The following is a 26,055-nucleotide window of genomic DNA, read 5'->3' on the forward strand; positions in this document are numbered from 1 at the left end:
CACACAGAAATGTGTGAGGCCCACTTCATCATCATTATGAGTGTGTCAACTGGCTGGACTGGGTGGGTGTAGTGGTGGCCAGGCTGGTTTAAGGGGCAACAGGGGACACAAGAAACATCTTTCCCGGGGGAGATGATGAATGAGCCGGCCTCATTTTGGAGAAGGGACAGAAAAGCCCAAAATTCACAGTGTCAACTGTTAAGCACACCGATTTACTAAAAGTATTTCTATACAAAGTTCTTATATAATTGTTTTGATATCATTAAGTAGGTTAAATGCACCCTCATTATGCGAGATTTAGGCAATTTTGCGATTAAAACTTTATCTCATTTAAACACAATACTTCAATCAAATTGATGCAATTGAGCTCATAATCATAGTAGAAAATGTGGCGTATGATTTTACACAAGTGTGTAAACACGTCAATCGCATCTATTCCACTCTGACCAAAGTGTGCATGTGCTTGTGACGCACACGGATGACAGTGTCATGTGCAGATTTGCAAAAAATATATATATATAGCGGTAAAGAATGCATAACATTTTGGGGTGATGAAGAAACTGAGTTCAGGATGATATTGTTGCACAACATAAATGTAATGCAGTAAATTAAAGGTTAAAAAAAATTCAATACGTCCATAGAAATGTGTTTTGTATTTGACATAAGCAGGCCCATATTAAAACAGTGGCCAGTTCATCATTTGTGCAGTGCATTAGGCTATGTGTATAATGGCCGTAAAAATAAACACAAGCGAATAATCAGAATAATGAAAATTGCGTGCTCATGTCATACATCATAAACATCTTACTGCAAAGTAAGTCCTTACTCTGATTATTAGAAAAGTGATCAGATGACTTAACTAAAAAAAAAGTGAGGAAACCTGTTGCCTTAAAATGATTAAGTAAATAAACTGGACGAAGCTGTCAAGTTCACATAGCTTAATTTTTTCAATTAAGCATGAAGTTTATTACTTAAAAATTTTAAGTTAAGTCAACTGATCACTTTTTACATTGAAGAAGTTTTTTTAATTTGCCTTTTCTTGTGTAATTGAAGCCAAAGGCAAGAATAATGTCCTTGAGCAAAGCAGTAAACAGAAAAATTAAGAGGGACTGTATAATGTCTAGCATTAATTTGACATGGTGCATTTTGAATATTAGGACTGGCAGTTGACTGGCCACCCTGCTAATGCGAGGCAGCAGCTCAATCAGAGATCTTCTCCTTGGTCTGTTCTCTATTGAGACAACCATTGTGTTATTGGTGAATGTGTGTGTGCACATTATATACTCTTCATTATGTCTGTAATCGCTTTAACGGTGTGACCAAAAGATGATGAATCCATTCATCTGCCTGTCCACTTGAGGTCATTTTAATTCTCCATTCTGCCACCTGTCAATCACCAGTGACATTTTTTGAGAGATGCTAAAGATTCCATAACTTAAAGATTTTCAACAACATTGTCTGCTCTTATAAAGCCATTATTACTGTATTTAAATGTGTTTTAGGAGTTTTAGAATGAAATGGCTTATCATGCACAATAAAAAGAATGCCGATCTTAATTTTATCCATTGGATTGTGAAAAGTCAGCGTTGCATACAGCAATGGTGGTGGATCTGAATGTGATTGACTTAACTGCAGCACAGCCTTGAATATGTCATTATGCCATATTGAATTTTATGCAGATGAAAATGAGGCTGTGAGGGATAGAAAGATTTACAATGGTATGCACTGTATAATGATCACGTCATTTTCAAAACTCAGTTTTGACAATACCCAAATTGTTTTGTCAGCTGAACAATTGTCACTAGTTTCTAGTTTCATGTTATGCTAGCTTTAAAAACTTTATTACTAATTCTGATATTTCATATATTCAAACATATTAGTGTTGACAAAAATGTTCAATGGTAACATTTTATTTTGATGGTCCACTTTAGACTTTTTACAAACTATAAGTAACTTTGCAACTACATGTCAACAAACTCTCATTAGACTGTCTGCTTAATATCCGCTAACTCTTTATTTTGATGCTCCCCAACAGACATTCAACTGACTATAAGTACCTATGCAACGACTTGTTTTGACTTTCAATTTGATAGATGCTTTGCATTTGTAACATAGTCAAACTAGACATCGAAAATTTGATTTCAGGTTGTTTGCCACTTCACTTAGGCTTTTCTGAATAGCATTGCTGGTGAACTTTGACCCAAATGCAGAGATCGCAGAAGGCCATCTCAATATCAAAGCAAAATCTTAAATGTCAGACTATCAAAATTCAGGAGGAAAAGAAACAAAGTAACAAAACTTGGATTTACAGTTGTGAGAAATCATACAAGACATAAAAAGTGGCCAAGGTGAAAACTGAAAACAATGCCATCTAGTTGCCATTAGGTTTCAACTCAACAACAATGGTCTCCCTTTAAAACATTAGTAAACGCCATAAATGGATCTTAACCTGTTTATGGTAACAGCCATTTTCATAATGTATTCAACTACTATGTTGACTTAAATGTAAATTTGTACAATAACAGTAATACTATAAAACACACTAAATGATGATGTAAAAACAACAAAAAAGTTTCTATAGCACATTTAAAAACAACAAAGTTGACCAAAGTGCTTCACACAACCTAAATTACACACCTTACACATACATAAAAAACAAAACACATCACTATTCAAAAATGCATCTACACTCTCAGAAAAAAAGGTACAAAAGCTGTCACTGGGGCAGTATCTTTTTTTAAATGTACACTTTTGTTTCATTTAGGTATTGACATGTAGTAGTTACTCATCTTTAATGTACTAATATGCACCCTTTAGGTACAGAAGTGAACCTTTTGAAAAGGTACCACCCAAGTAACATCTTTTGTACCTTTTTTTCTATGAGTGTAAGGACAGTTAAATGCAACAGAGATATGTCTTCAACATGTTTTAACTCCATTGAGAATTTGAGACAGTCTTACAGGTCTAGCAGTATGATGATGCTGTAACAGGCCAGAATACTCTGGATCAAGTCCATGTAATCTTATTATAATTAGATAATTTGATGAATGAGTGCATAATCATATTGCATATCCTAACTGTATATTCTCAGGCAGATTATGAAGCTTCAGTTCAGCAATTTTATATTTAATCCATAAGTTATGTCAGTGTGGCTGCCTAAATTCTAGTACTGAAATTGAACATAACCTTTTTTTCATAATTTACAGAATCATATGTTTACATTGATCTATCCATAATCAGATTGTAATCTTCCAGTCAGTCCCTTATTTTCTTCCTTCGCTTTCTCAATCATAAAGTTCAGATAAAAAAATGCAGTACTCTGGGTTCGGGCCAAATTTTGAGCTCTAAGCCCTCCCCTCGGATTCTAATTATATGTACTGTACGTGTGAACTAGTGAAAGGTTTTTGGGTTCATCCCATTCAGGTAATCAAAGAACTGCTCAAAGCTTTCTCCACGATCCCAAGATGCTTTGCAACTCTCTCTGCCGTCCTCATCTAAGCTCTCACTCTAATAGTCGTTAAATTTGAAATAAACAGGCTGATCATCCATTTATTTTGCACATGCAATTTTGGATGTTTTGATCAAATTAAGGGCTACCACAATGTTGTTTTCTATATCCTTTCCAAATAATGAAAGCATTTCATCCATAATATACAGCTGTCTGTCATGGAGATGTTTTTCAGTTCCAGAATGAGTGTCTTTATCCAGGTGTTTCAATAACAGTGAGAAAGAATGGACAATGCACCCTAAACCTCATAAACAGTCACTTTTTCTGTGTGTGTGTGTGTGTGTGTGTGTATGTATGTGTGTGGTAACAATGCTTCGGCTTTGTGTACATGACAACCTGTTTTTATTAAATCCAATTTGGATCAATTATTATGAGAGTAGAGGCAACAATAACATAGCATACACAGCATAAGGAGTGAGAATCCAAACGCAGTTTATAATCCAAAGTCACGGTCCATACCAGGCAGAGGGTCAATATAATCAGTCCAAATACACAAAGTACACTCCATTAAGGGCAGACAGGAACAAAGAATCCAAGAGTCTGGCAGAGATAAAACATAAGGAACACAAGAACTGCTTGAGAATGTGACTCAAAGCAAACAAGACTTCATAATGAATGCAGGGCAAAGGCATTTAAATAGACAGGGTAATGAACTAAGAAAACAAGACAGCTGAAACAGGTTAACTAATAATGAGCAGAGGGTTCTGGGAAATGAAGTCCGGGAATAACAGAGTCTCTGGAAACAGTGTGGAACGAGGCTTCCATCTGCTGGTACTTAAGGGTACCGCAACCGACAGATTTAGGCTTTGTTCCTTCATCTCTTAAATCTTCTATCATTTCTCTCATACTAAAGAACACAGGGGCTGATTCATCCAATTTTGATAACTTTTGTCCAATTTCAAATTTCCCATTTATTTAAACAATTTCAATCTGGCTTCAGCATAGCACAGAGACTGTTCTTGTTAAAATCACTAACAGCCTGTTACTGGCAGCTGACACTGAATCCTTTGATTTCGTCTTGCACAATATATTCCTTGACAGGTTAGCTTCTTTTGGGATTACTAACACCCAAGTCTTGTCTTAGATCATTTCTCTCTGGTCGCACTCAGAAGTTTGTCCAACTTAAATATTTCAAAATCATCTAGTGATTACCTCTGGTGTTCCTCAGGGTTCTGTTTTGGGCCCTCTTTTATTCATTATCTACTTACTTCCTCTCAGTCATATTTTTTGGAATTATGGTATCCATTTTCATTGCTGTGCTGATGACGACCAGCTCTATCTGTCTTGCAAGGGTTCCTCTCCTTCACCAATCTCTGTTCCAGTTGTTTGGCTGAAATTAATGATGGGTTTTCAGCTACATTTCTAAAACTCAATAGCGGTAAAACGTCCTCCTTCCCAGCCAACATGTGTATATGGCGCCTATATGGGTAAGACATGGGCTGAAAAACTGGGCCCTATAAAGGATTGCCCACAGGTTCCATAATGGCCCCATGCCAATTGTTCACATGGATTTCATTCAGGATTGCACTTGCCACTAGGTTTGTCCCAACTGGGCAACATGCACAAAAACCATCCTGGTCCCAGCTTTTGTAAGCACAAAATCTATTCTAAAACAATCTGATTGTTTTTCTGTGGCTATTGATAATTCAATAACTAATAATAACACATTTTTCCTTCATTGCAGATTAAGAGTCTGGGTGTCATCTTTGATAGCACTCTATCCTTCTAAGCTCATGTTAATAATATCAAGCGTACTGCATACTTTCACTTATGTAATATTAATTCCATCTCTCACTGGTCTCTCTTCTAAACTTCTTTATAAACTCCAGTTGTTTCTAGAACTTCTTCTATCAAACACATTTCCCCAGTTCTTCAGCGATTACACTGGCTTCCGTTAAAGTATCATATTGATTTTAAAATTCTGCTTCTTACATTCATTTACATTTAACATTTCCTGTATTTATTAAGCACTGATAAACACAACAGCAGTTGAATCATAGTGCTGTACAAATAAGATAAAACAATTTTTTAAAAATGAAACAATACAAAATAAAATCAGCAAATTTAACATGCGAAGTTTAAAAAGCATAAGTAAAAAAAAAAACAAGATTTCAATTTAGATTTAAACTCGTTTTCACAGATAAGGGGAGACTATTCCATAGCCCCTAGGCCCAACTATTGCAAGTGCACGATCACCCCTTGCCTTTAACCGTGATCTAGGCTGAGACAAAGAGCTGAAATGTGAAGCGTATCTTATATGTATAGAAAAACACTTTCATTTGTTCTTGTTATTTCAGATGAAGAGTTGCTCAACTCCTTTTACGCCTATTTTAGGGTTTTAAATGGCAACAAAGTTGTAAAACTGGATATAACTTGCTTCTGGATATAACTGAACATAACTTGCATTTTTGTGTAGTGTATTCCTGTCACATAAGGGTTCAGTCACTTTCACAGAGTTGGCTGTCAATGTAGATGGCTGCTCATGGGGTGCATGCAGGCCTTATGAGCCCAGAATGCACACTTGACCCACACTTCTTCAAACCATGTGTTTCCAGTGTTCCATGCACACAATGCAGAAACATTTTAATGAACTATTACAACCATCCCCCCACTAAGCAGCCATAACACAACTGTTTTAGCTTGTGTGGGTTTTAAGTTAGCATGACAAGCACTTACACCGTGTTACACTCCCCGGTCTCCCCTACGATTAAAGTTGTGCACATACATAAGTAAAGCGGAGGCGGAAATCCTCAATAAAGGAATATTCGTTGCTGTTTAGGGGCAGGCAATTATTTTAATGTTTTAATGGATTGCCAAGGCATAAATATATTTAGCATGCCCAAGCATGTATTACACAAAACTATACACTAGGGGGTAGAATTGTGCTTTATATAAAGAGAACCATCCAATCTAACCTAAAAAAAATATTTATTGATCATATTTGACAGTAATGACACTCATTGTTATCTTTTGTGTGCTGTCAGACTCTTGGTAAGTAATGTAAAATTGCTTAAATAGCTCATGAGTAACATTCATGAAAAGATGCACATACAAATGAAAGACTTATTTTCAAACATGTTCCAGTTTTTAATAAAACAGTTTTTTTGTTGTTATTTTAACAGTTGTAAGGCATCATGCATGAAAAAGGCATACAAAAGCATATGTACCTCCTTCCTAAAATAAAAGGTTGAATTACATTATTGTGCAGATTAAAAATATAATTCTTTACAAATATATGGAAGAGCTGACAGTCAATCCAAATAAAAGGATCTTTTCATGGCAAACAAACACAACCTGCACTCACAGTATTTCATTGTAAACATGAATTCAGCCAAAGAAAGAAACATTAATTCATGCTTTGACATTAAGAAGGTTTATCAGAAAGCATGCAACTGAGTCTTAATATGATTTTCACAATGTCAACATTCATTAAACACAGAGAGAGAGTGATATTCCATAATTCTTTCAATAATAATGGTTAAGAAATATGGCGATATGGCTACTAACAGACGAACAAACAGACAGATAGACGGAATGAAGAGTCATAAAAATCCCGTCCCCGTGTCGTCCGGTAGAGGGTAGTATTGGCTAGTCTCTGTCTCAGACCGCATGGGGAGGGACATTTGGCGTTTGGCACAGGAGAGTGCAGGCGTGCTCGTGTTGTGCTATACCACGTTGAAGACCATTGACAGATACTGCTCGTACGACACCTGGATCCAGCCGTCCTGATCTGTGTCGTATCGCCGGAACACGTCAGTTAACCTCTGTTGAAATAAAAAAATACCCAATCAGTTTTAGGTGTATATCACTGCATTATGGCGAACTGTCCCAAACCCCATTTGACTTTTGTTCTTATACTGAACACAAAACAAGACTGTGCTTTTCTATATAATTCCAATGAATGGGGACTCAATTGTTCAAGCTTCAAAAAGGACACAAAAGCACCATGAACTTTTTATAAAAGTGTTCTATATAAGTCAAGAGCTATGTATTGCAAGTCTTCTGAAGTTAAACGATAGCTTTATGTTAGGATTAGGAACAGACCAAAATGTAAGTTTATTCACTCATAATCTTCCCCTCCCATACACTGAACCACTGTAACTGGAATACTGAATCAGTGCATTGAACTCAAGAACCAGATCAGACTGATTCATTAATAAATGTGACCAAATATCTGAGTTAGTTTGACCCCAAAACACTTTTTGAGTTAAAGGGGCTGTATATAAAATTCAGAAACCCTTGTCATTAGCGACACCGATGGAAGATGGAAACACTTTTGCAGCGATTTACTGTTAACGGACATCCCCAACGGCCGTTCACGCAGCAGAAAGAGCAGCGGGAGTGTGCGTAAACGTCACATCCTTTTGATTTTCCAGCAAAAACAACCCGAGTCCTTCACATAAAAATCAGTCTACAGGCTTTCATAGGCAACCTAGCTGTTCATACATTGGCAATAAAAAAGCAATTAATACATGAAAATTCTTAAACCCATTTAAGCAAAAATAAAATTCCAGTTTGCAGTAGAACCATACTACTACTACTAATAATACATTATCATTAAAGTGCCCCATTACGCTTTTTCAAATATTACCTTTCATCAGAACGCTGGCTCATCATTGGTCAGCATCACACGTATGTGTCGTGGTGCTCACGTGAACAGCGTCGGCCAATGGTAAGCCAGCGTTCTGACGGAGAACTCAGAAGAGCTGCACTGTATTTACAACGTAAACAGCGTAGGAGACTGACTCAAATGAGAGAAAAATTACTTTTGTTTGTTTTTGTGCACAAAGTATTCTTGTCACTTGTCACAATTAAGGTTGAACCACTGCAGTCATATGGACTATTTTAACGATGTCTTTACTCCCTTTCTGGGCCTTGAAAGTGATAATTAAATTGCTGTCTATGGAGGGGTCAGAGAGCTCTCTGATTTCATCAAAAATATCTTCATTTGTGTTACGAAGATCAACGAAGGTCTTTAAGGGTTTGGAACGACATGAGGGTGAGTAATTAATGACAGAATTTTCATTTTTTGGTGAATCAATAGGCTGCATTTTTAGTGTATAAAACATGAAATGTGTTTCAAAAGTGACTCAAAATGATGAAGAAGCTTTCAAATCAGTTGAAAAGATCTGGGCCCGTATTCATAAAGATTCTAAGAATCCTCTAAGAAAACTCTTAATTTAGCTTAAAAACTTTTACGTAGGAGTCTTAGCTTAAAAGCGATTCGGGACCGATCTGAGAGCAACTCTGAGTAAGGAAAAGACAAAAACTTTCATCTTAGTGAGGAGGCGGGGTTGACCCCGTTGCTATGTATGACACAATCTTTTGAAGACTGTGATTGGTTGGTTGTCCAAGAAAAAAAAAAAAGAAGTGATTTTAAGAATAGGGTCTATTCTAAGCCTTCACTTTGAAATTACATGTACTTTTTCCTATTTGACCGTTCTCACACATTATATATGTGTATATAAATCCTTTTTTTTTTTTTTTTTTTTTTACCATGCTGTTAATTTCCTATAAGGTATTTGCTTGGCTTAGAATGATAAAAATTGTTCCACTCTTTCCAATTACACTGATTGCTGGCATGTCTATTTAAGTGGTGGTTTGAATGTTGGTTTTAATGTATCAAACATGGAATTTTCCCAGTTGCCAAATATCATAATGTAGTAATTACTTTCATTTCTGGCGCTATGGCATTTCTGTGCTGTGTTGGAGATGTTAGCGTGTCTCTAATAAGATCAGTCACAAACACGATCCCTGCACGATCTAATCTATAGCGTCTTATTAACTCACTGTTATTCATTGTCTGCAACACATTTCTTCTCCCTCTTCGTCTTTCTGCCATTTTCTCCTCTGCTAAAGAAACTCTTAAGCCTCTTAAAAGTCCTCGTCCGTGCTCCTAACAATTTTGACCTTAAGACCTCTTTTAAGGGTTAAGATGCTTTCTGAATTACTTTTTTCTTTACTAGGATTTTTTCTTTCATTTTAAGAGTAAACGCCCACATTTCTAAGAATTTTCTTAGAATTTTGTCACTAGGAGCTACTCTTTGCATTAAGATTCTTTATGAATACGGGCCCAGATTCTTAAGAAATATTAATTCACGAAACCTATTCATCTATCATGAACTCTTCATTGATAGATGATTCGATGGCAAATGTCAAGAGTGTCTGCGAATAACAAAAATTCAGTTTGTTGCTCACACAAAGCTATCAAATGATAGCTTGCATGAATTACTTTTATGATATGTTTAAGGTTCTTTTGCTATTTTGGAGCTTGACAGTCCAAGTACCCATTTACTTTCATTATTTGAAAAAGAATGGACAGGATATTCTTTAAACATTCTCCTTTTGTGTTCAACAGAAGAAATAAAACAACACAAGGGTGTTAAAATACTGACATCATTTTCATTTCTGGATGAATTATCCTTATAAAGTGCAAATTGCAAATGTTGCATACAACACAGATCATTACCTGTAGTACAATACAGCACTGAATGAAGTCATCAAAAGCCACTTGTCCCCTCTTCTGACGGTCAAATTTCTCTATCAGTGTGTTGTAGAACTGATCTGAGAGACGATAACCTGTGTAAAAAGAGAAGTGTTTGAAATTAGTTAAGAATTTTCCAAAAGGTTGACATTAATCATTTTTCATCAGTTGTTCCATCAGTTTATTTGTCCTTCCTTGTATTGGTCTTGTGAATCAATGCCCTTGCCTCTCCTTCCTACAGGATTTTCTTTTAAACACCTCACTGAATGCATCCATCACCTCCGACTTTCCATTAATAGCAGTCAATAAGTAAGCATTACGAACTCACCAAAGCCGGTGAGAGCCTGTTTGAGCTCGGTCTTGTCGATAAACCCTGAGTTGTCCCTGTCGTAGGTGCGGAAGATGTTCTGCCAGTCTGTGATGTACTTCCAAACGCCGGCAAACTCATTGAAGTTGACCCCGCCTTTGTTCTCCCGGTCAAACATAGCTGAAAAGAAAAGGAAGCATTTAGGGAATGTTTGGTCACATTTAATCCTCAAATTTTATGATTAATTGCATTACTTCACTTTTGAGGTAACGTGACTGGTGATTTTCTGTCAAAACCATTTACTATGTTTACAAAGTATGGCCATAGGATGCGTTCATAACATTTTGCCTACCATTACTAGACAAAACTGTCTGAGATGGATGAAACAGATGGAAATGTATCCCTGAAAGATCATAATTGAGTTGGTACTGGTTTAAAATAACACCAACATTTTCCTATTTACAAATGATTTGTCACAGAGTATACAAATAACATGGCGAAGCACTGCTACTTCTGCGGAGTGATTTACTCCAACTCTGAGCGAACTCTCTGCTCCTCACCACGGGGCTTCTCAGGTGTTGTGAGCAAATCACTCCGCCCAAGTAGCAGTGCTTCGCCTTCTGAGAATATAGTTCCCAGTATGTATACGGTTAGAAGTTGGCTGTGTCTCATGTGACCTTGTTATTTGTACACGCTGTGACTATACAAATCACAACATGTAAATAGAAAAATGTTGGCGTTTATTTTGTCACTTATTGGGAGCAGTATGCTAGCTGGAGCCATTTATCTCCAGTCTTTGTGCTAAGCTAGGCTAGCGGTGGGTGCGTCAGACAGAGTTACAGCACGCACGGAGATGAAAAGGGTATGTATGGACTTATTTAACTCTGGGGGATACGGTGAATAAGCAAAAGTCCCAAAAAGTTGTTATGTTCCTTTAAATGAGCTGAAAGAGATCAACTTATTCTTGAGTGAAGAGTCATTAAACACTAGGGGTAGAACGGTACATGTATTTGTATTGAACCGAAACGGTATGGGCGTCACGGTTCGGTGCTTAAATTTACACGGAGAATACACGGTATAAAAATAAATAAAACTTGCGTGCAAATCAATTAATGTAATGCGGAACTACTGTTAGATACACGGGTTCTTTATGCCTGGTTCAGATTACACGATTTTAGCACGATTTTGGCACGATCCGTTTGACGTAGGGTGTCGTGGGGATTCGCAAACGACAACGGGCGTTGGGACGCAAGATTCGATCGTTTCATCTCGTATAGTGTGTCATAGTGGGCGACAACCTACGTTGCGTCTGCGATGCTTCACGACATCACGACAAAAGGACTAGCATGTTTAATTTTTTAACGGTCCTCCACGACGACGGCGCGCGAGTGAGTGAGAGTGTGTGTTCGCGAGTGAGTGACTGAGCGAGTATGTGTGACTGTGTGTGCACGAGAGTGAGTGTGTGAGTGAGAAAGCATGTATGAGTGTGTGTGTGTGTGTGTGAGTGCGTGTAGGCTATGTGAGTGAGCGTGTGTATGTGCGAGTGAATGAGTGTGTGAGACGGCTCAGGATGACTGGTCGGAAAACAACGTGTAGTCTGACATGTTTCTTGTCCACGACATGACAAGATTTTTAGGAGTCAAAATCGTGTAATCTGACACAGTGACTATCGTAACAGACAAAAAAATCGTGTAATCTGAACCAGGCATTAGGGACACCTAATCTGTAGCCCCGTCTTAGCTCTGAAGCAGGCTGCGATGTAAAGATTGCAATGCTGAGAGAGAGAGAGAGAGAGAGAGAGAGAGAGAGAGAGAGAGAGAGAGAGAGAGAGAGAGAGAGAGAGAGAGAGAGAGAGAGAGAGAGAGAGAGAGAGAGAGAGAGAGAGAGGCAGAGAGGCGCGATCGAAAAGTCGCAAAGTGTTTACTTATATTTGTGTGCGTGTGTGTGAGTGAGGCGCGGGCGCGATCGAACAGTGGAAACATAAAAACATACTCCGTCATTTTGTTAATACAGGACATTATTCAAACTGCAAAGTGTTTAAGTTACTGTTAATTAAAATTTTAAGGAAAACAAATATATAATCTGAAATGTAGCAAATTAATTTTCAATTCATTCAGGTACAATTACCAAACATATCTCAAGGTCTTTTTGTCTTTTTATTAATTTAATTAATAAACTAATTATATAAAACTATTGTCAGTGCACTATAACTAAACTGGTTCTATGCCTTTATTTTATTAATAAAACTTATTTAAAAAATACAAGGCTTAAGTAATTTATTTTCGTTTGGTGGTACAGCCTGAGACATGCACAAGTCTTCTGCATTTTTGTCTGGCTTTTCCCTCCATTGTACCGAACTCGTACCGAACCGTGAAGTCTGAACCGAGGTATGAACCGAACCGTGACTTCTGTGCACCGTTCCACCCCTATTAAACACAGTCAATTATTTCTGTTGCTTAAGACAAAATATTTCCATTTTCTGAGTAACTTCCAAGGCAGATGACAGCTACATGCTTTCAGTTTGAGCTGAAACAACTCAACCTTTATAAGCTAAATGTGCTAATAGGAAACAATCTAGGTTGTCATGGAGCTCACAAACAAACAGAGGATTATAGGACAAAGAAGAAAAAGACAGAATTACTGTTTCTAAATTCTTGTGGAGACCGGTCTTGCTAGGCTACCTTAAAGAACAAACTCGGAAGGACACGAGGACACAGAACACATCCTTGTGAGAATTGATATGTTGCTCAACTGACCGTTCAGCACATATTAGGCAGTGGGACAGCAGCATTCAATGAACAATAAATAAAACATAACATCACAGATGTCATAACCTATTAAAATACTGACTGACATTATTGTTATTATTTGATATCTTTTTATTTTACTTGTATTTTTATCATTTAACGTTTACTTGTATATTTAATGCTTTGTCAACTTTAGGATTCTTTTCAAGGCTTTCTCCAGGTATTAACATCATTAAAATTATGCCAAACAAACAACAAATGTTTACTTTCGCAAGCCATCACGTACTTGTGAGCTTTCAGCGGGAATCTCTCGAGTGAGAACAGAGAAGTTTAAAGCTTACAGTACGTCGTCCGCCCGATATGACTTCAGGGATTTTTTTCGTTTTGATCCTCTCAAGTCTGCACTCAATGCATCCTCGATATCAAGAACACATCTGGGTATTTTCATGCATTATCTGTACTTGCGTTCTGGAGTATTGGAACTGAACTTTAGCGGTTGATGATGACGTAGTAAGAGAACACAAGATCACTAAAGAACGCATATCGAGAAACGGCCAATGTATATGTAAAGACAATGATAATACTCACATATAATTGATCTGACAGTCACAGGGTTGAACGGTGTCCATGTGCCTGGAGATGAAACAAAACAAATAATCAGATTCCATTTAAAACTAAAATTATTAAAGCAACAAAAGGAAGCTTGAATCAATATGCCAGTCATTCCTGTAAGCAAAATGTTGATAAATGTTATGTCGTGCACTGTTTTTAACTTATTTAAGTAGAATATAAATAGAATATTCAGCTAATTATTTTTTAATTTTTTATGTTTGTATCAATAAAAGTAAATATTCTGCTTATATTTCATTATATTGAGTAGATGTTTTGCCAGTGCCCAATTATTTTCTGTAAGGCTCTTAAACCTGTAAAACAGACCATTTTTAAGATAGCCAGCGGTCACAACACAGCTGTATAGTTTCTATTTTAAACTGATTTGTAATGCCAATGGTGAGATCACTAGGGAGTGGCATTTTGGTCATAACATGAATGTGGTAAAAAAAACATTTCAGGTACGCTTCAGTAGGCAGCCTTTACTGACCTTGAGGAACACATTTTATCGTCTATATAGGTCAGTCTCTGATCCCAGCTCAGTGAACTCTCCGTTTCTGCTTTGGCTGAAATAACACTATCATTTGTTTGAGCGTGCTTATCTTAGCACACCTACAGCACACAGTGGGCGGCGTGCTCCGCGTAACAACACCAGAAGACACAGGAATGAAACGTACAGCTGTAAAATAAAGCCATTCTTCTTCGCAATGCTGAGTCATGGCCTCACGCACACTGAAAGAGCCTCTACGAGAGAGAGGAAGGACTTGCACTGGGTGAACAATCAGGGAATAAACAGGATGCTCCTCTAGTTAGTGGGATGGGGACAGATGTGGATAGCCCCGGGACGCAGGAAGAACAGAATGGAAAAAATAACCTTTGTAATGAAAGGCCAATATATATATATATATATATATATTAGAGGTCGACCGATATGGTTTTTTTCAGGCCGATGCCGATCTTTTGAAATCCGGGTCGGCCGATGGCCGATTAATGCTGCCGATTTATTTTGGCCGATATTTGACCGATTATGTGCTTGTTTTTAACCTCTATTTGAAAGATAAAATATAACACAAATTATTACTTAAGATCGACAAGATTTCTCAACAAAAACATTTATTGAACACTTGACCAATCTGCACTTGTTGTGACCTTGAGATATGTTTGGTAATTGTACCTGAATGAATTGAAAATTTATTTGCTACATTTCAGACTAATATATTTGTTTTCCTTAAAATTTTAATTAACAGTAACTTAAACACTTTGCAGTTTGAATGATGTCTTTTATAAACAAAATGACAGAGTATGTTTTTATGTTTCCACTGTTCGATCGCATCCGCGCCTCTCTCACACACACACACACACACACACACACACACACAAATATAAGTAAACACTTTGCGACTTTAAACACACGCGACTTTTCGATCGCGCCCGCACCCGCGCCCCTCTCTCCCTCTCCCTCTCCCTCTCCCACACACCATATTCCAGCAATGCAATCTTTACATCGCAGCCTATTTTTTACAGTCTATGATCGCAACCTGCTTCAGAGCTAAAGCGGGGCTACAGATTAGGTGTCCCCAAAGAACCCGCGTATCTAACAGTACGCATTACATGAATTAATTTGCACGCGAGTTTTATTTATTTTTATACCATGTATTCTCCGTGTAAATTTATACACCGAACCGTGACGCCCGTACCGTTTCGGTTCAATACGAATACATGTACCGTTCCACCCCTAGTCTACAGTGAAATACAGTCACACATTACACTGTTTGGCCAACATTTTAACCGTGTTTAATCCAGCTACTAGTATGCTAAAGTTAACAGCTGACTAGCGTCACGTTTCTAACGTCCGTTTTCAGAGCATCCAAGAGAAGCACAGGCATAACAGTAGCACCGAAATGAAGCACAGAAATCCACATTGATATTTGGTCCGGTAAATAACGGTCGTTAAGGCACCAGTGCCGTATTAGCACCGGGTCTGTCTGTAGCTACCCAACCCTAGCGACGACGCTTGAAAAGCAAAGCCAGCCCTTCACTAACCTATGGTCACTTTTTTATTACTTATTTCTCTGCATTGAGTGACAACCCTCTCAAATATAAGACACACAAAACAGAACAAATAAAAGTATCAGATTCTCTGTTTGTAATTGCAAAATTCTTGCTTACTTATTTTGACATGATAGCAACCCTTCTGCTGTGATAATGCAACCTCAACTACGCTATCAATATCCAAAGTAGCCGAACGTCATGTCGCCTATTCATATTTTTTCTCGAAGTTGGCAGTAACATATCAAAAGGTTTTAATTAAATATAAAGGAGTTTTCTCCAAGGAACTTAGCTCCTTCCTTAGGCACTGGATGAGGTCTGCTCACTCTGCTGGAGAATGACTCTAGACGCAGCGTGCGTCGAACACGTGTTCCACAACAACAACAACACTAGGCTGCCCACAGATGCGCCCGCCTAATAATCGGCTTGATATACTGGATATTGGCCGATGCCGATTATGTTAAAAAATTCAAAAAATCGGCCGATTAATCGTCCGACCGATTAATCGGTCGACCCCTAATATATATATATATATATATATATATATATATATATATATATATATACATACATACATACATATATATATATACATATATATGTACGTGTTATATATATTTTGAGCCACCAAGGTCACCCTGGCCATATTAGGTAGGCTGTTGGAAATGGTGTGAACAGCGTGGTGCCATCTCAGAGGGAGAATGGCTGCTAGTGGCAAGGACTGGAGAGGAGGCGGGTCTGAATTGAGGCACAAAGACGCCCCTATGTGCTGCACACTGGCTCCAGTCACAGCAATGCCCACTCCGGGAGGAATCATGGAAAAACAGCAACATTCACATCACTCACTAGACAAGCACACAGCCGTCAGCCGCATACAACAACACTGCATATGCTAAAACAAGGACTTCTTTTTAAATCATATTCAAGAGAAAAACACAGCTGATAAAACACATTTTATGTTAAGAGACTGGGCTTAGAAATGGATGGTATAATAACATAAAGGGTCAAATAATTGCTTTTTACTACACCTTTCAGAGGTGAGTGAATTAAGAAATTTACTGGATGTAAAAACATTTTTATAGAACCTTTTCATTAATAACAAACTAAATATATTTTTGTCTTTGACGATAAAATTATGGCTTTTTTTTCTCTTGAGTATTTGTGAAACGGTGCACGCAGGCATAAACAAACCTGTCTCTATTTTTTTTTGTGAAACATAATTATTTATTTTTTTTACAGAAAATGTATAATTTTATTCAGCAACTATGCAATTTAAATTGACTAAACGTGACAGTGAAGACTTTTACATGATTACAAACTTATATTTCAAACAAATGTTGTTCTTTTGAACTTTCTATTCAAAAAAATGTATCATGGTTTTCACAAAAAAATATTAAGCAGCACAACTGTTTTCAAAATGAATAATAAGAAATGTTTCTTGAGCACCAAATCATCATATTAGAATGATTTCTGAAGGATCATGTATCACTGAAGACTAGAGTAAAAAAATTTGCTTTGCAATCACAAGAATAAAAAATAAAAAAACCTTTTAAAATATGTTAAAATAGAAAATCATAAAAAAAAAATGTTTTAATAATATTTTACAATTTCTTTTGTTTTTACTGTATTTTTGATCAAGTCTGATTATACATCTCTGAATCTGACCACACCACAAGCAAACAACCCTAAAAACTCCAAAAAATATGAGATAAATGAGAGCCAGGCAGTCAGTCACTATAGGCCTATAAAACAGTCAACCACAGCTAAACAGTCCTAACAGCAGATTTGAATGTTTTCATTTCCATTTAGACTTTGTGAGTAAAATTCATTATGCTCTGGTCACAGGAGTGAAATTATAATGCAACACGGCTGGAGTCAGTGAACTGGACGGTTGTGACATAGTAAATCACAGCTGCCCACTGCCACTGCTTCACTCCCCTTACAGCAATGACTTCTGATATAAATCTACATGAACAGCAGCACTACAGCAAACGCCTAGAGCAGCATTGGAGAAATTCAGGAGTGCTTAAATGTGTTGAGCCAGCTAAACGACTGAGCTGAGAGGAAACAACTTTTAATGCAAGATAATCAAATCAATTCAGACACCCTGAAAAACCACAGATGAAAGAGGGGTAGGTAATAATAGGAGGGTTTTTTTTATTTAGTTTTTTTATAACAGTGACAATACAGAAGGAAGTGTTAGTTCAACATAATGATAAAGATAAAGCTATTTATTTCAGAGGAAATTCATTAATATCAAAATATAAAGCTGGAAAATATCCTCTTAAAAAATAAAGAAAGGAGGTTTAGGCAGCGATTTTAGGTTCACCCCCCAACATTTTTTTTACGTTTTTTAAAGTCCCCCTGAAGTCAATAATTTTATTCATGCCTTAAAATAGCTTGAATGTAACACGACACCCTTTCCTCAATTGACCTTTCGCCGGCCCCTCCCCCAAAACGGCCATTGTCCAATCACACATCATAGCAACCGTTACTATGTGAGCAGGTCCGACAAACATTATCAAGATGGTGAAGCGTGCGCCCATGGCGTTTGTAAATCGGACACTAGATACCCCGAGAGATTGTCTGGAGGAGTTGTGTTCTTTCCATTCCCAAAGCCGAAAACACAAACAGTGTGGACGGCCCCACTCCCAGTTAAATGTGTTTAACATTACGAAGCATAAATACGTCTGCTGGCTGTGGTATCGATGGCTAACGTTACTTAATTTTTTTTATTTTTTTTTTTATCTGAAAAACTATCCTATCTGTAACTCAAAAAAACATAATATTGTCTGAACCGCGATTTTTATGATCCGTTGCCCCACTAATAAATATTATGGTCTCAACCGCGATTTTTGTGATCCGTTGCCCCCCTAATAAATATTATGGTAAGTGCATTATGAAAGACAATCAAGGAAAGTTATTTAGATGCAAATTAAGGCTATGTCTGGTTAAACAGTTATTGTGTGATTTCGTTTATTGTGCTTTGTCAACTTGAAGCATGAATTTGAGAAAGAAAATCATTTTTGGAAGAAAATGCACCACATACATATTTTGTCAATGATATAGGCTAAGTTATAGCTAAAAGATTGTAAAAGCTTTCAGTTCTCCCTGCCTAATTGTAGTTGAAAAGTCAAATTAAGCTTGATTAATGATATAGTGACTGATCAAATAAACTACAGCATCGGGAATATAACTCCCATGTGTTTTGCAGCATTTAAAATTTCAGTCATTGTGTTATGCGAAAAAACACACATACGAAATTATTGCTGACAGCACTTTTATTTTCATAGAGTTTTTTCTTTCACACAAAAACACAACAGTAAGTGTCTTTCAATGCTTTTAAACACTTGATTCCTCGTTCTTTGTCATATCACAAATGATGTGTGAACACCGGTAAGCATTAGCCTCGATAGAGACGTAGATAGTAGTCGTGTCTCCTTCATTGCGTATTTTTATATTTTGAATATATCCCTCCACTGCACTCTGTAACCCCTTTTGCCTCGATCTGGAGGATATCGCGGAGGTATTGCTCCAAAAATGGTCACTGACACGCACGGGTATACCTCTTTCCGTCATGGCAATCTGTCGCGCTGGTCGTGTTTGACCATTTGTTTGTCGGACGTAGCAACAGTAACTAAGGGGGGCGGGGCTCGGCGAAAGGTCAATTATTAGTATACGCAGTTCTATGAATATGCATATTAGCCCCGCCTCCACTCACTTGCACCAGCTCAGAGATCCACTCGTCGACGATCACACGTTGACGTGATTGGTTACAAGGTAATTTGTGACGTCAGAAACACCAGCGATTTCAAACCGCATTTTTGAGACTGTCTTTGGTTCACTGCAGTTTTAAGGAGAAAATACACAGCAATGCTGTTGACTTATGAATTTGTACATGGTTTGTCGTAAAGCATATTAAAAACACCACATAGACAAATAAACATTATTAAAAGCTTGGTTTTCATCACAGGGGGACTTTAAAAGAACCATTTTTTTCTTATTGTAAAGCACACTTAAGTCATTTGTTTCCCCTATGAAGACCATTTTGTGCAATGAAAAGGTTCCATGGATGTTAAAGCTCTTCATGGAACCATCGATATCTATAAAGAACCTTTATTTTTAAGAGTGTATATTGCAGAGTGCAGACATATATAGACATTTTCAGCATCATGTGTTGAGGTTAGACCCCTGGTGCGACTGCTGTGTCCCTGAGGTGCTTTCAGAGACTCCGAGAACAGAGTAATGGACTTTAGCAGTGCTGAAAGGCTTGACCTGAACACAAAACCACTAATCTATGAACAGGAACGCAGGAAAGCTCCAGCCATACACTACATAACACGTGGCATGCGATGACCTTTACAAAAGTACGCTATGAAATTCCAATGGCATACCTCTTCATAAAATCACAGGGTTACTACAATGTTACACAATTCTATCCTTCATGACGCAGTGTTGCTGAAATGTATAGAGTGTGACAATGGCCTATGTGCTATAACAACACACTGCAGCAGTGCTGACAGGAACCAGCGCTGGGATCATTGAACCGTTCAGCTTAAACTCACACAGCCAACTCTCAAGAATGATAACAGAGTTTCCTGCTAATTCTGCACCTCGTTGAGACGAGCACTTCATCAACCTTTACTGCTCAGAGCAGATAACAGCTTCTGGCAGGAGGGAGAGAACTCTGACCCACTTTGACAGCAAAGCCATATGCTCATGAAGCAGAATAGGGTAAGGAGATATTGCAGATACACGGCACAATCCATGAGTAAGGTAAACTTTGGTGTCCTATAACTTTTTTTAAACATTAGAGCACAAAAAACTATGGCAGCCTTCTTTCCGCCACATAATATAACGTGATTGCGACTTTATGTTAGGGCTGCAACAAACAATTATTTGAATACTACTCTAACTGATAAATAAGACAAGGAAATCAGCCAGCTGAATAGTTCAATCTCCTTCAGGTTTTCTGTCCTCCTTAAGCTTGGTTTATACTGTATCTGCACCAGCGCAAAGGTGCGTGCGGTAAAAATGACGTCATCGTGGTGTGAGCGGTTGTGCTCGTCGAGTGCACGAGACCTTGTTTGTTTTTTCTTACACTTCACCAAACCCATGATACAAAAGAACCAAAGAATCGTGTAAAATACAGTAAACCTTGAGATTATTACTTGTGACATTAGAACAAAATATATGGATAAGAGAACATAACACTAAATTAAACAACAATCTCTTAAATATTCTTTAATTTCATGAAATATTTAATTTCATGAACATTTTCAGTAAAACATGGACCTTTATTTTCATTAAAAATTCATATCAGATATTAAGAGAATATCTGATATTCTCTTAATGAATCTTATATATTTAGATATGTAGGCACATTTCATAAATGTAAGCAAATAATTTAGACAAGTGCATACTGGGTGGCTGTCATCATGGTACAGGCGTACCAGAATCGCCTCGAAGTCGTGCATCTTCGGAAGCGGAGCCACACACAAAGTTAGAAAAAATAACAAGGCTTCAGAAGTCACCAACAGTGACTGGTACTGTGTTTTTATGAGGCTGGAAATCGACACAAATTGCGCATTTGATTTTTATTCATAAGCTTGCGATTCTATTCAGATTTAGATTCAACTCGATTCATTTGGATATGAATCAGGTACAGTACATGAAGAGTTCAGATGCGAAAGCCTCTAAGTGCCATCTGAAATTTTCTTCTAGATGATTTTTATCAAGCTCGTATATTGAAGTTGCCAATGAAAATGACCTATTAATTGTCATTTAAGTGAAATTACTGAACTTAAATATATGAGCTTGATAAAAATGATCATTCTAGAAGAAAATTTCAGATGGCACTTAGAGGCTTTTGCATCTGAACTCTTCACATGTTAATTTTTCTCAAGTAAAAAAAAAAATCACAACAAAATGCTGTAAACTATACAGGTAACCCAGTCAGCTGGTGCATTAATATAATATTAAAGGTTAAAATTAACTCATTTGTAATTGCATATAATGCAGTTCTTATAATAATAACATTATATGTTTTTAATAAGAGTAAAAATATGATTGTATATGGAAAAAAAAAATTTTTAAACAAATAATTTTTCTAGCTAACTATCACATTTATGGTCTATCAAATGACTTTCTTCTGCTGAACACAAAAGAAGATATTTTGAAGAATGTTGGTAACCAAACGGTTGATGGACCCCATTGACTTCCACAGTATAGAGAAAAATACTATTGAAGTCAATGGGGAACATCAACCCCATTGACTTCATCAACCCCAATGGTTACCAACATTCTTCAAAATATCTTCTTTTGTGTTCAGCAGAAGAAAGAAATTCATACAGGTTTGGAATAACTTGAGGGTTAGTAACCGATGACAGATTTTTCATTTTCAACCCTCTTATGCAAGTAATTATAAGAAAAAAAAATTCAACAAATATTTCTGGGAAATATAAAAGCTTACCAATAACAACAAACACATAGTATTTAGTTTGACCAGCTGCGGTCAATCCACATTTTCTGAACATTTCCTTTCACTGGTCATTTGTTGAGAAAAGGACCCATTGTGTACTCTACTCATAGGAAGTGCACAGAATCTCCAAAAGTTGCCCTCAAACTTGGTATAATGGTTATTGCATGAACAAGAACTTCATTTAGCAACCAAAGTTACTGTGGACATCTTCATTTAGCAAAGAATATTTCCATATGGAATGTAAATTGTGCTAAATCATATTGCCAAAATAATAGTATTGACAAAACAATCAGATGAGTGTTGTCATAAAGCATTTACTGTGTACAAGAAACACTCTTTTCTGATGTAAAGGAAACCTGGTTCCTTTTATTAAGAGTCTGATATTCTCTGAAATGGATGGAAAACTCACAGCAAATTTATACTTGAGGGCCTTTGCTGAATATTTATCTTTTAATCTTTCAACTAAAAAGTAAGAAAAAAGGAAAAAAATGGGAAAAAATAAACATACCATTTGATAATGCCTGCTGAAGCTCTGTGTCTGATATTGCCCCGCTCCTGTCTTTATCTACCCTGGAGGAAACAGAAACATTTTTGATCATTGGCTAGCCAAAAATAAAGTAATTCATGTTAAAAACTTCCCTTATAGTGAATAGCTTGAAATACAGTGAGTTCTAGAACTGTAATGGGACAAATAGGAAACAACTCAGGATGTGAGCCAGCTCAAATGAAACTGAAAGTAAAAGCTTACGTGGAGAACGATTCAGAGTGAAAATCATTTTATTTCCATTAATCATTTACATCTAAAAACATTTTCCTTTCCTTTGAGTTTACATATGGGACATTTTAGAAAAGTGTGTCTTGGGAAGCCAGTTGATTTGATCTTTGCTCAACATTCTTTCATTGATGTTGTGAAGGCGCAGCCACATGCTGATCTTTTTATGATTCATTTCAGTCAAGGCATGTCAGCAATGACTTTAAAGGAGGGAAAGTCTGTCTCACGCAGAGCGGCTCGACTATTTCTGCTGTTGGGAGTGTCTTTTCCATTACACATATGCCGTAAATCGTAAAAAGGACACGTTTCCATTACAAGCCTTCTGAGCTGAATTTAAGGGAATGGTGCTCCATCCATGTGGAAATTACATGTATTAGCCTATTTGGTCTGTTTTGTAATAAAGAGATTACAGAAAAGGATTGGGTTTCACAAAATCCTGTGGTACAGTATTATGAAATATACACCATAGCCTTAGCACACCAACAAACCCCCAGTATTTAGGCAGCGGAGGGAAAAAAAACATAGAAAAACAGAAGAGACGGACTAGAGAGAGGCCTCCTCAATAATTCGGAAAGCTAAACCATTGAAAGAGAGTTCAGTCTGGGCCGTAACCACAGTAAACCGTGAAAGGAATGTCTTGTTGGCTTGTTTATCCTGCCCAACCAGGCAATATTTGAACTCGTGACTCTAATTCACACAAGGAATTCAGACACAACTGTCAACTTCAGTCACTCTTTATGTAACAGTCAATTCTGATAAGAAGTGGTTTGGGAATAACTAGGTTTCATTACTAACTGGACTGACTAAATGAGAACTTCCATTCAAGGAAAGTATGAACAGGAACATCTGGATCATTACTTGCTTTTACCTAAATGGAAAGTGGAAAAAACTCAAACTACGTCTACAGCTTAGTGAGTGAGGGGATTTGGTTTTCCCGGTGTTTCAGTAAGCTTTCCAACTGAACTTTTTCCACTCACTTCCCAATAACATCACAGCGACCATCCTCACTATAAGTCCAGGGGCTTTTAAACTGGGGTCCAGGGACCCCCCGGGAGCAACTAAAGGAAAATCGGGTTTAGAGTCGATGTAAAAATAAATAAATTATAAAAAATAAGATTAATGTGATTAACATTTTTTATTTTAATAAATAAATAAATACATCTAACATACTCTAAAAAAAATTCTGGGTTGTTTCAACCCATGCTTGGGTCAAATATGGATAAACCCAACTGTTGGGTTATGTTAACTGTAAGCTAAAGGTTGGGTTTGTCAATATTTGACCCACACTTTGGTTGAAACGACCCAGCATTTTTTATATATTTTTTTACATAATAGCAACTAAATATTTTCCAAATAACATTTTACACATAATTATAATTTATAATTTTATAAAAATTACATATTTTCCTTCACACGAGGATGATAATAATTGGGGGTGTGTGGCTTCTCAAAGATTGAAAACCCGTGCAACCACATACACAACCGGGTCATATACATCTAAAGCGATCATAATCCAACCATAATATGACACAATTCACCTCGCAGCGCAATATAGTCATGGAAACTCATTTGACTCATATGTAAGAGAAACACTGGTGACTCACAACACCTTTAGACATTCCCGAGTCATATGACCAGGGTACAATCATTTTGTTTTCATGTGATATTATATTAGTTCAACATGAATGTTGCTAGGTTACGTCGACTGAGTTGCGTCAGTTTCAGCGTTTTGGCGGCAGGGAAATGTTCTAAAGGAGCGTTTATATGCGTTCTTGAGTTCAAAACGAAAGTTGAAATACTTTTAAGTTGACAAGGCATCTCAAAATCGCAACGATTGACAACATACAGACTCGAAGGCCAGATCCGTCAGCGTGTACATAAACCACTGATCTATATAAATTATGTATAGAGATTAGTGACATAAACTAACAATATAAAATAGCGCAACTGGAACGAAAGAAGAACGCGTCCCGTGTGAACGGCCCTTAAGGCTCAATCCTCTGCAGTATTACATAATTCAGTAGGCTACTATAGAGACGAGCAACTTTGTTAAACAAAAACAACTCAAACTCCACTCACTTATATGCGGGTGTGTATTTGTGTAAAATGACACACACACACACACACACACACACACACACACCTCTCTCTCTCTCTCTCTCTCTCTCTCTCTCTCTCTCTCTCTCTCTCTCTCTCTATATATATATATACACACACACGCGCGATCTTTATGGTATTCAAAACTGCTAAAAGCTACGCAAAAGGCGTATTCGATTATTCTCGGTTGCAATAGAAACTGAGTAACTGTGTTGAATGGTTTGATAATGAAAGTCAGAAAAAAAGAGTCTGCTATCCGCTGAAAAGCAATCGAAATGCGGCGGAAGTAACTACAAAATATTACAGACATTTGCTTTTGCGAGCTATACAACCCTCTACTAGTTGCCTATTGCATTTCGTATCTTCTTGTACGTGACTTGCAAGAACATGCTCTTTCCTGCGGCGCTTGTCAAATCGACAGGCGTTCAAATGCGGAATCGCTGCTCGTGTTTTCACTCACCTCTGAAATATATTCCATAAAAAGCTCTGATCCGGCGGCGCGTTGTTATATTGAGGTGGTCTATACTGGTTCTGGTAGGCCATGTCCACGGCTTGCCCCGCTAGACGATCAAATGTGCTCTATGAGCAGCTAGATTCAACTTGCTTAAATCTGACTAAAGAATTCTTCACGCAGAGGCGTGGCGTGAAACTCCCCACTTCCCATTAAAAATTAGCTGACGTCACACGAGACAGCCCCCTTCGAATTCTGCCGGGGCTTTCTGCTGTTTTGATTGGATCTTCACATGTCAGCGTGGAGTGTTTGCGCTAAATGGGCGGGGCAAACAGTCTGACTAATGGAAAATATGAACTGTTCCTAAATGAAATATTTCTGTTTGCTTCAGACTGACAGATTTCGACAGGATAAAGATATTATTTTCCACAAAATCCAAGGGTACACAAGGCCATAGTGATAAATGTGTAATTGTTTTTAGGGTAGCATAATTTATTAGACAATCTTACAGTGAATAAATTGTCACATAAATAAATAATTTATCATTGCT

At 37.3% G+C, this 26,055-nt stretch overlaps 1 protein-coding gene across 1 annotated transcript; it reads right to left on the bottom strand.

Annotated features, from left to right (window-relative positions):
* Positions 1–6,571: 6,571 nt before the first annotated feature.
* Positions 6,572–25,691, bottom strand: pdcd6 (programmed cell death 6). The gene is made up of 6 exons (XM_082183325.1): positions 25,515–25,691; positions 22,694–22,755; positions 13,635–13,679; positions 10,321–10,479; positions 9,978–10,087; positions 6,572–7,272 (listed from the first exon to the last, which is right to left on the bottom strand). Exons 1-6 carry the CDS (start codon positions 25,595–25,597, stop codon positions 7,174–7,176), a joined length of 558 nt encoding a protein of 185 aa, XP_082039451.1. The 5' UTR covers positions 25,598–25,691; the 3' UTR covers positions 6,572–7,173.
* Between the last annotated feature and the right edge of the window lie 364 nt (positions 25,692–26,055).

This window comes from Leuciscus leuciscus, assembly GCF_965113295.1.
Source record: "Leuciscus leuciscus genome assembly, chromosome: 11".
Taxonomy (NCBI): Eukaryota; Metazoa; Chordata; class Actinopteri; order Cypriniformes; family Leuciscidae; genus Leuciscus; species Leuciscus leuciscus.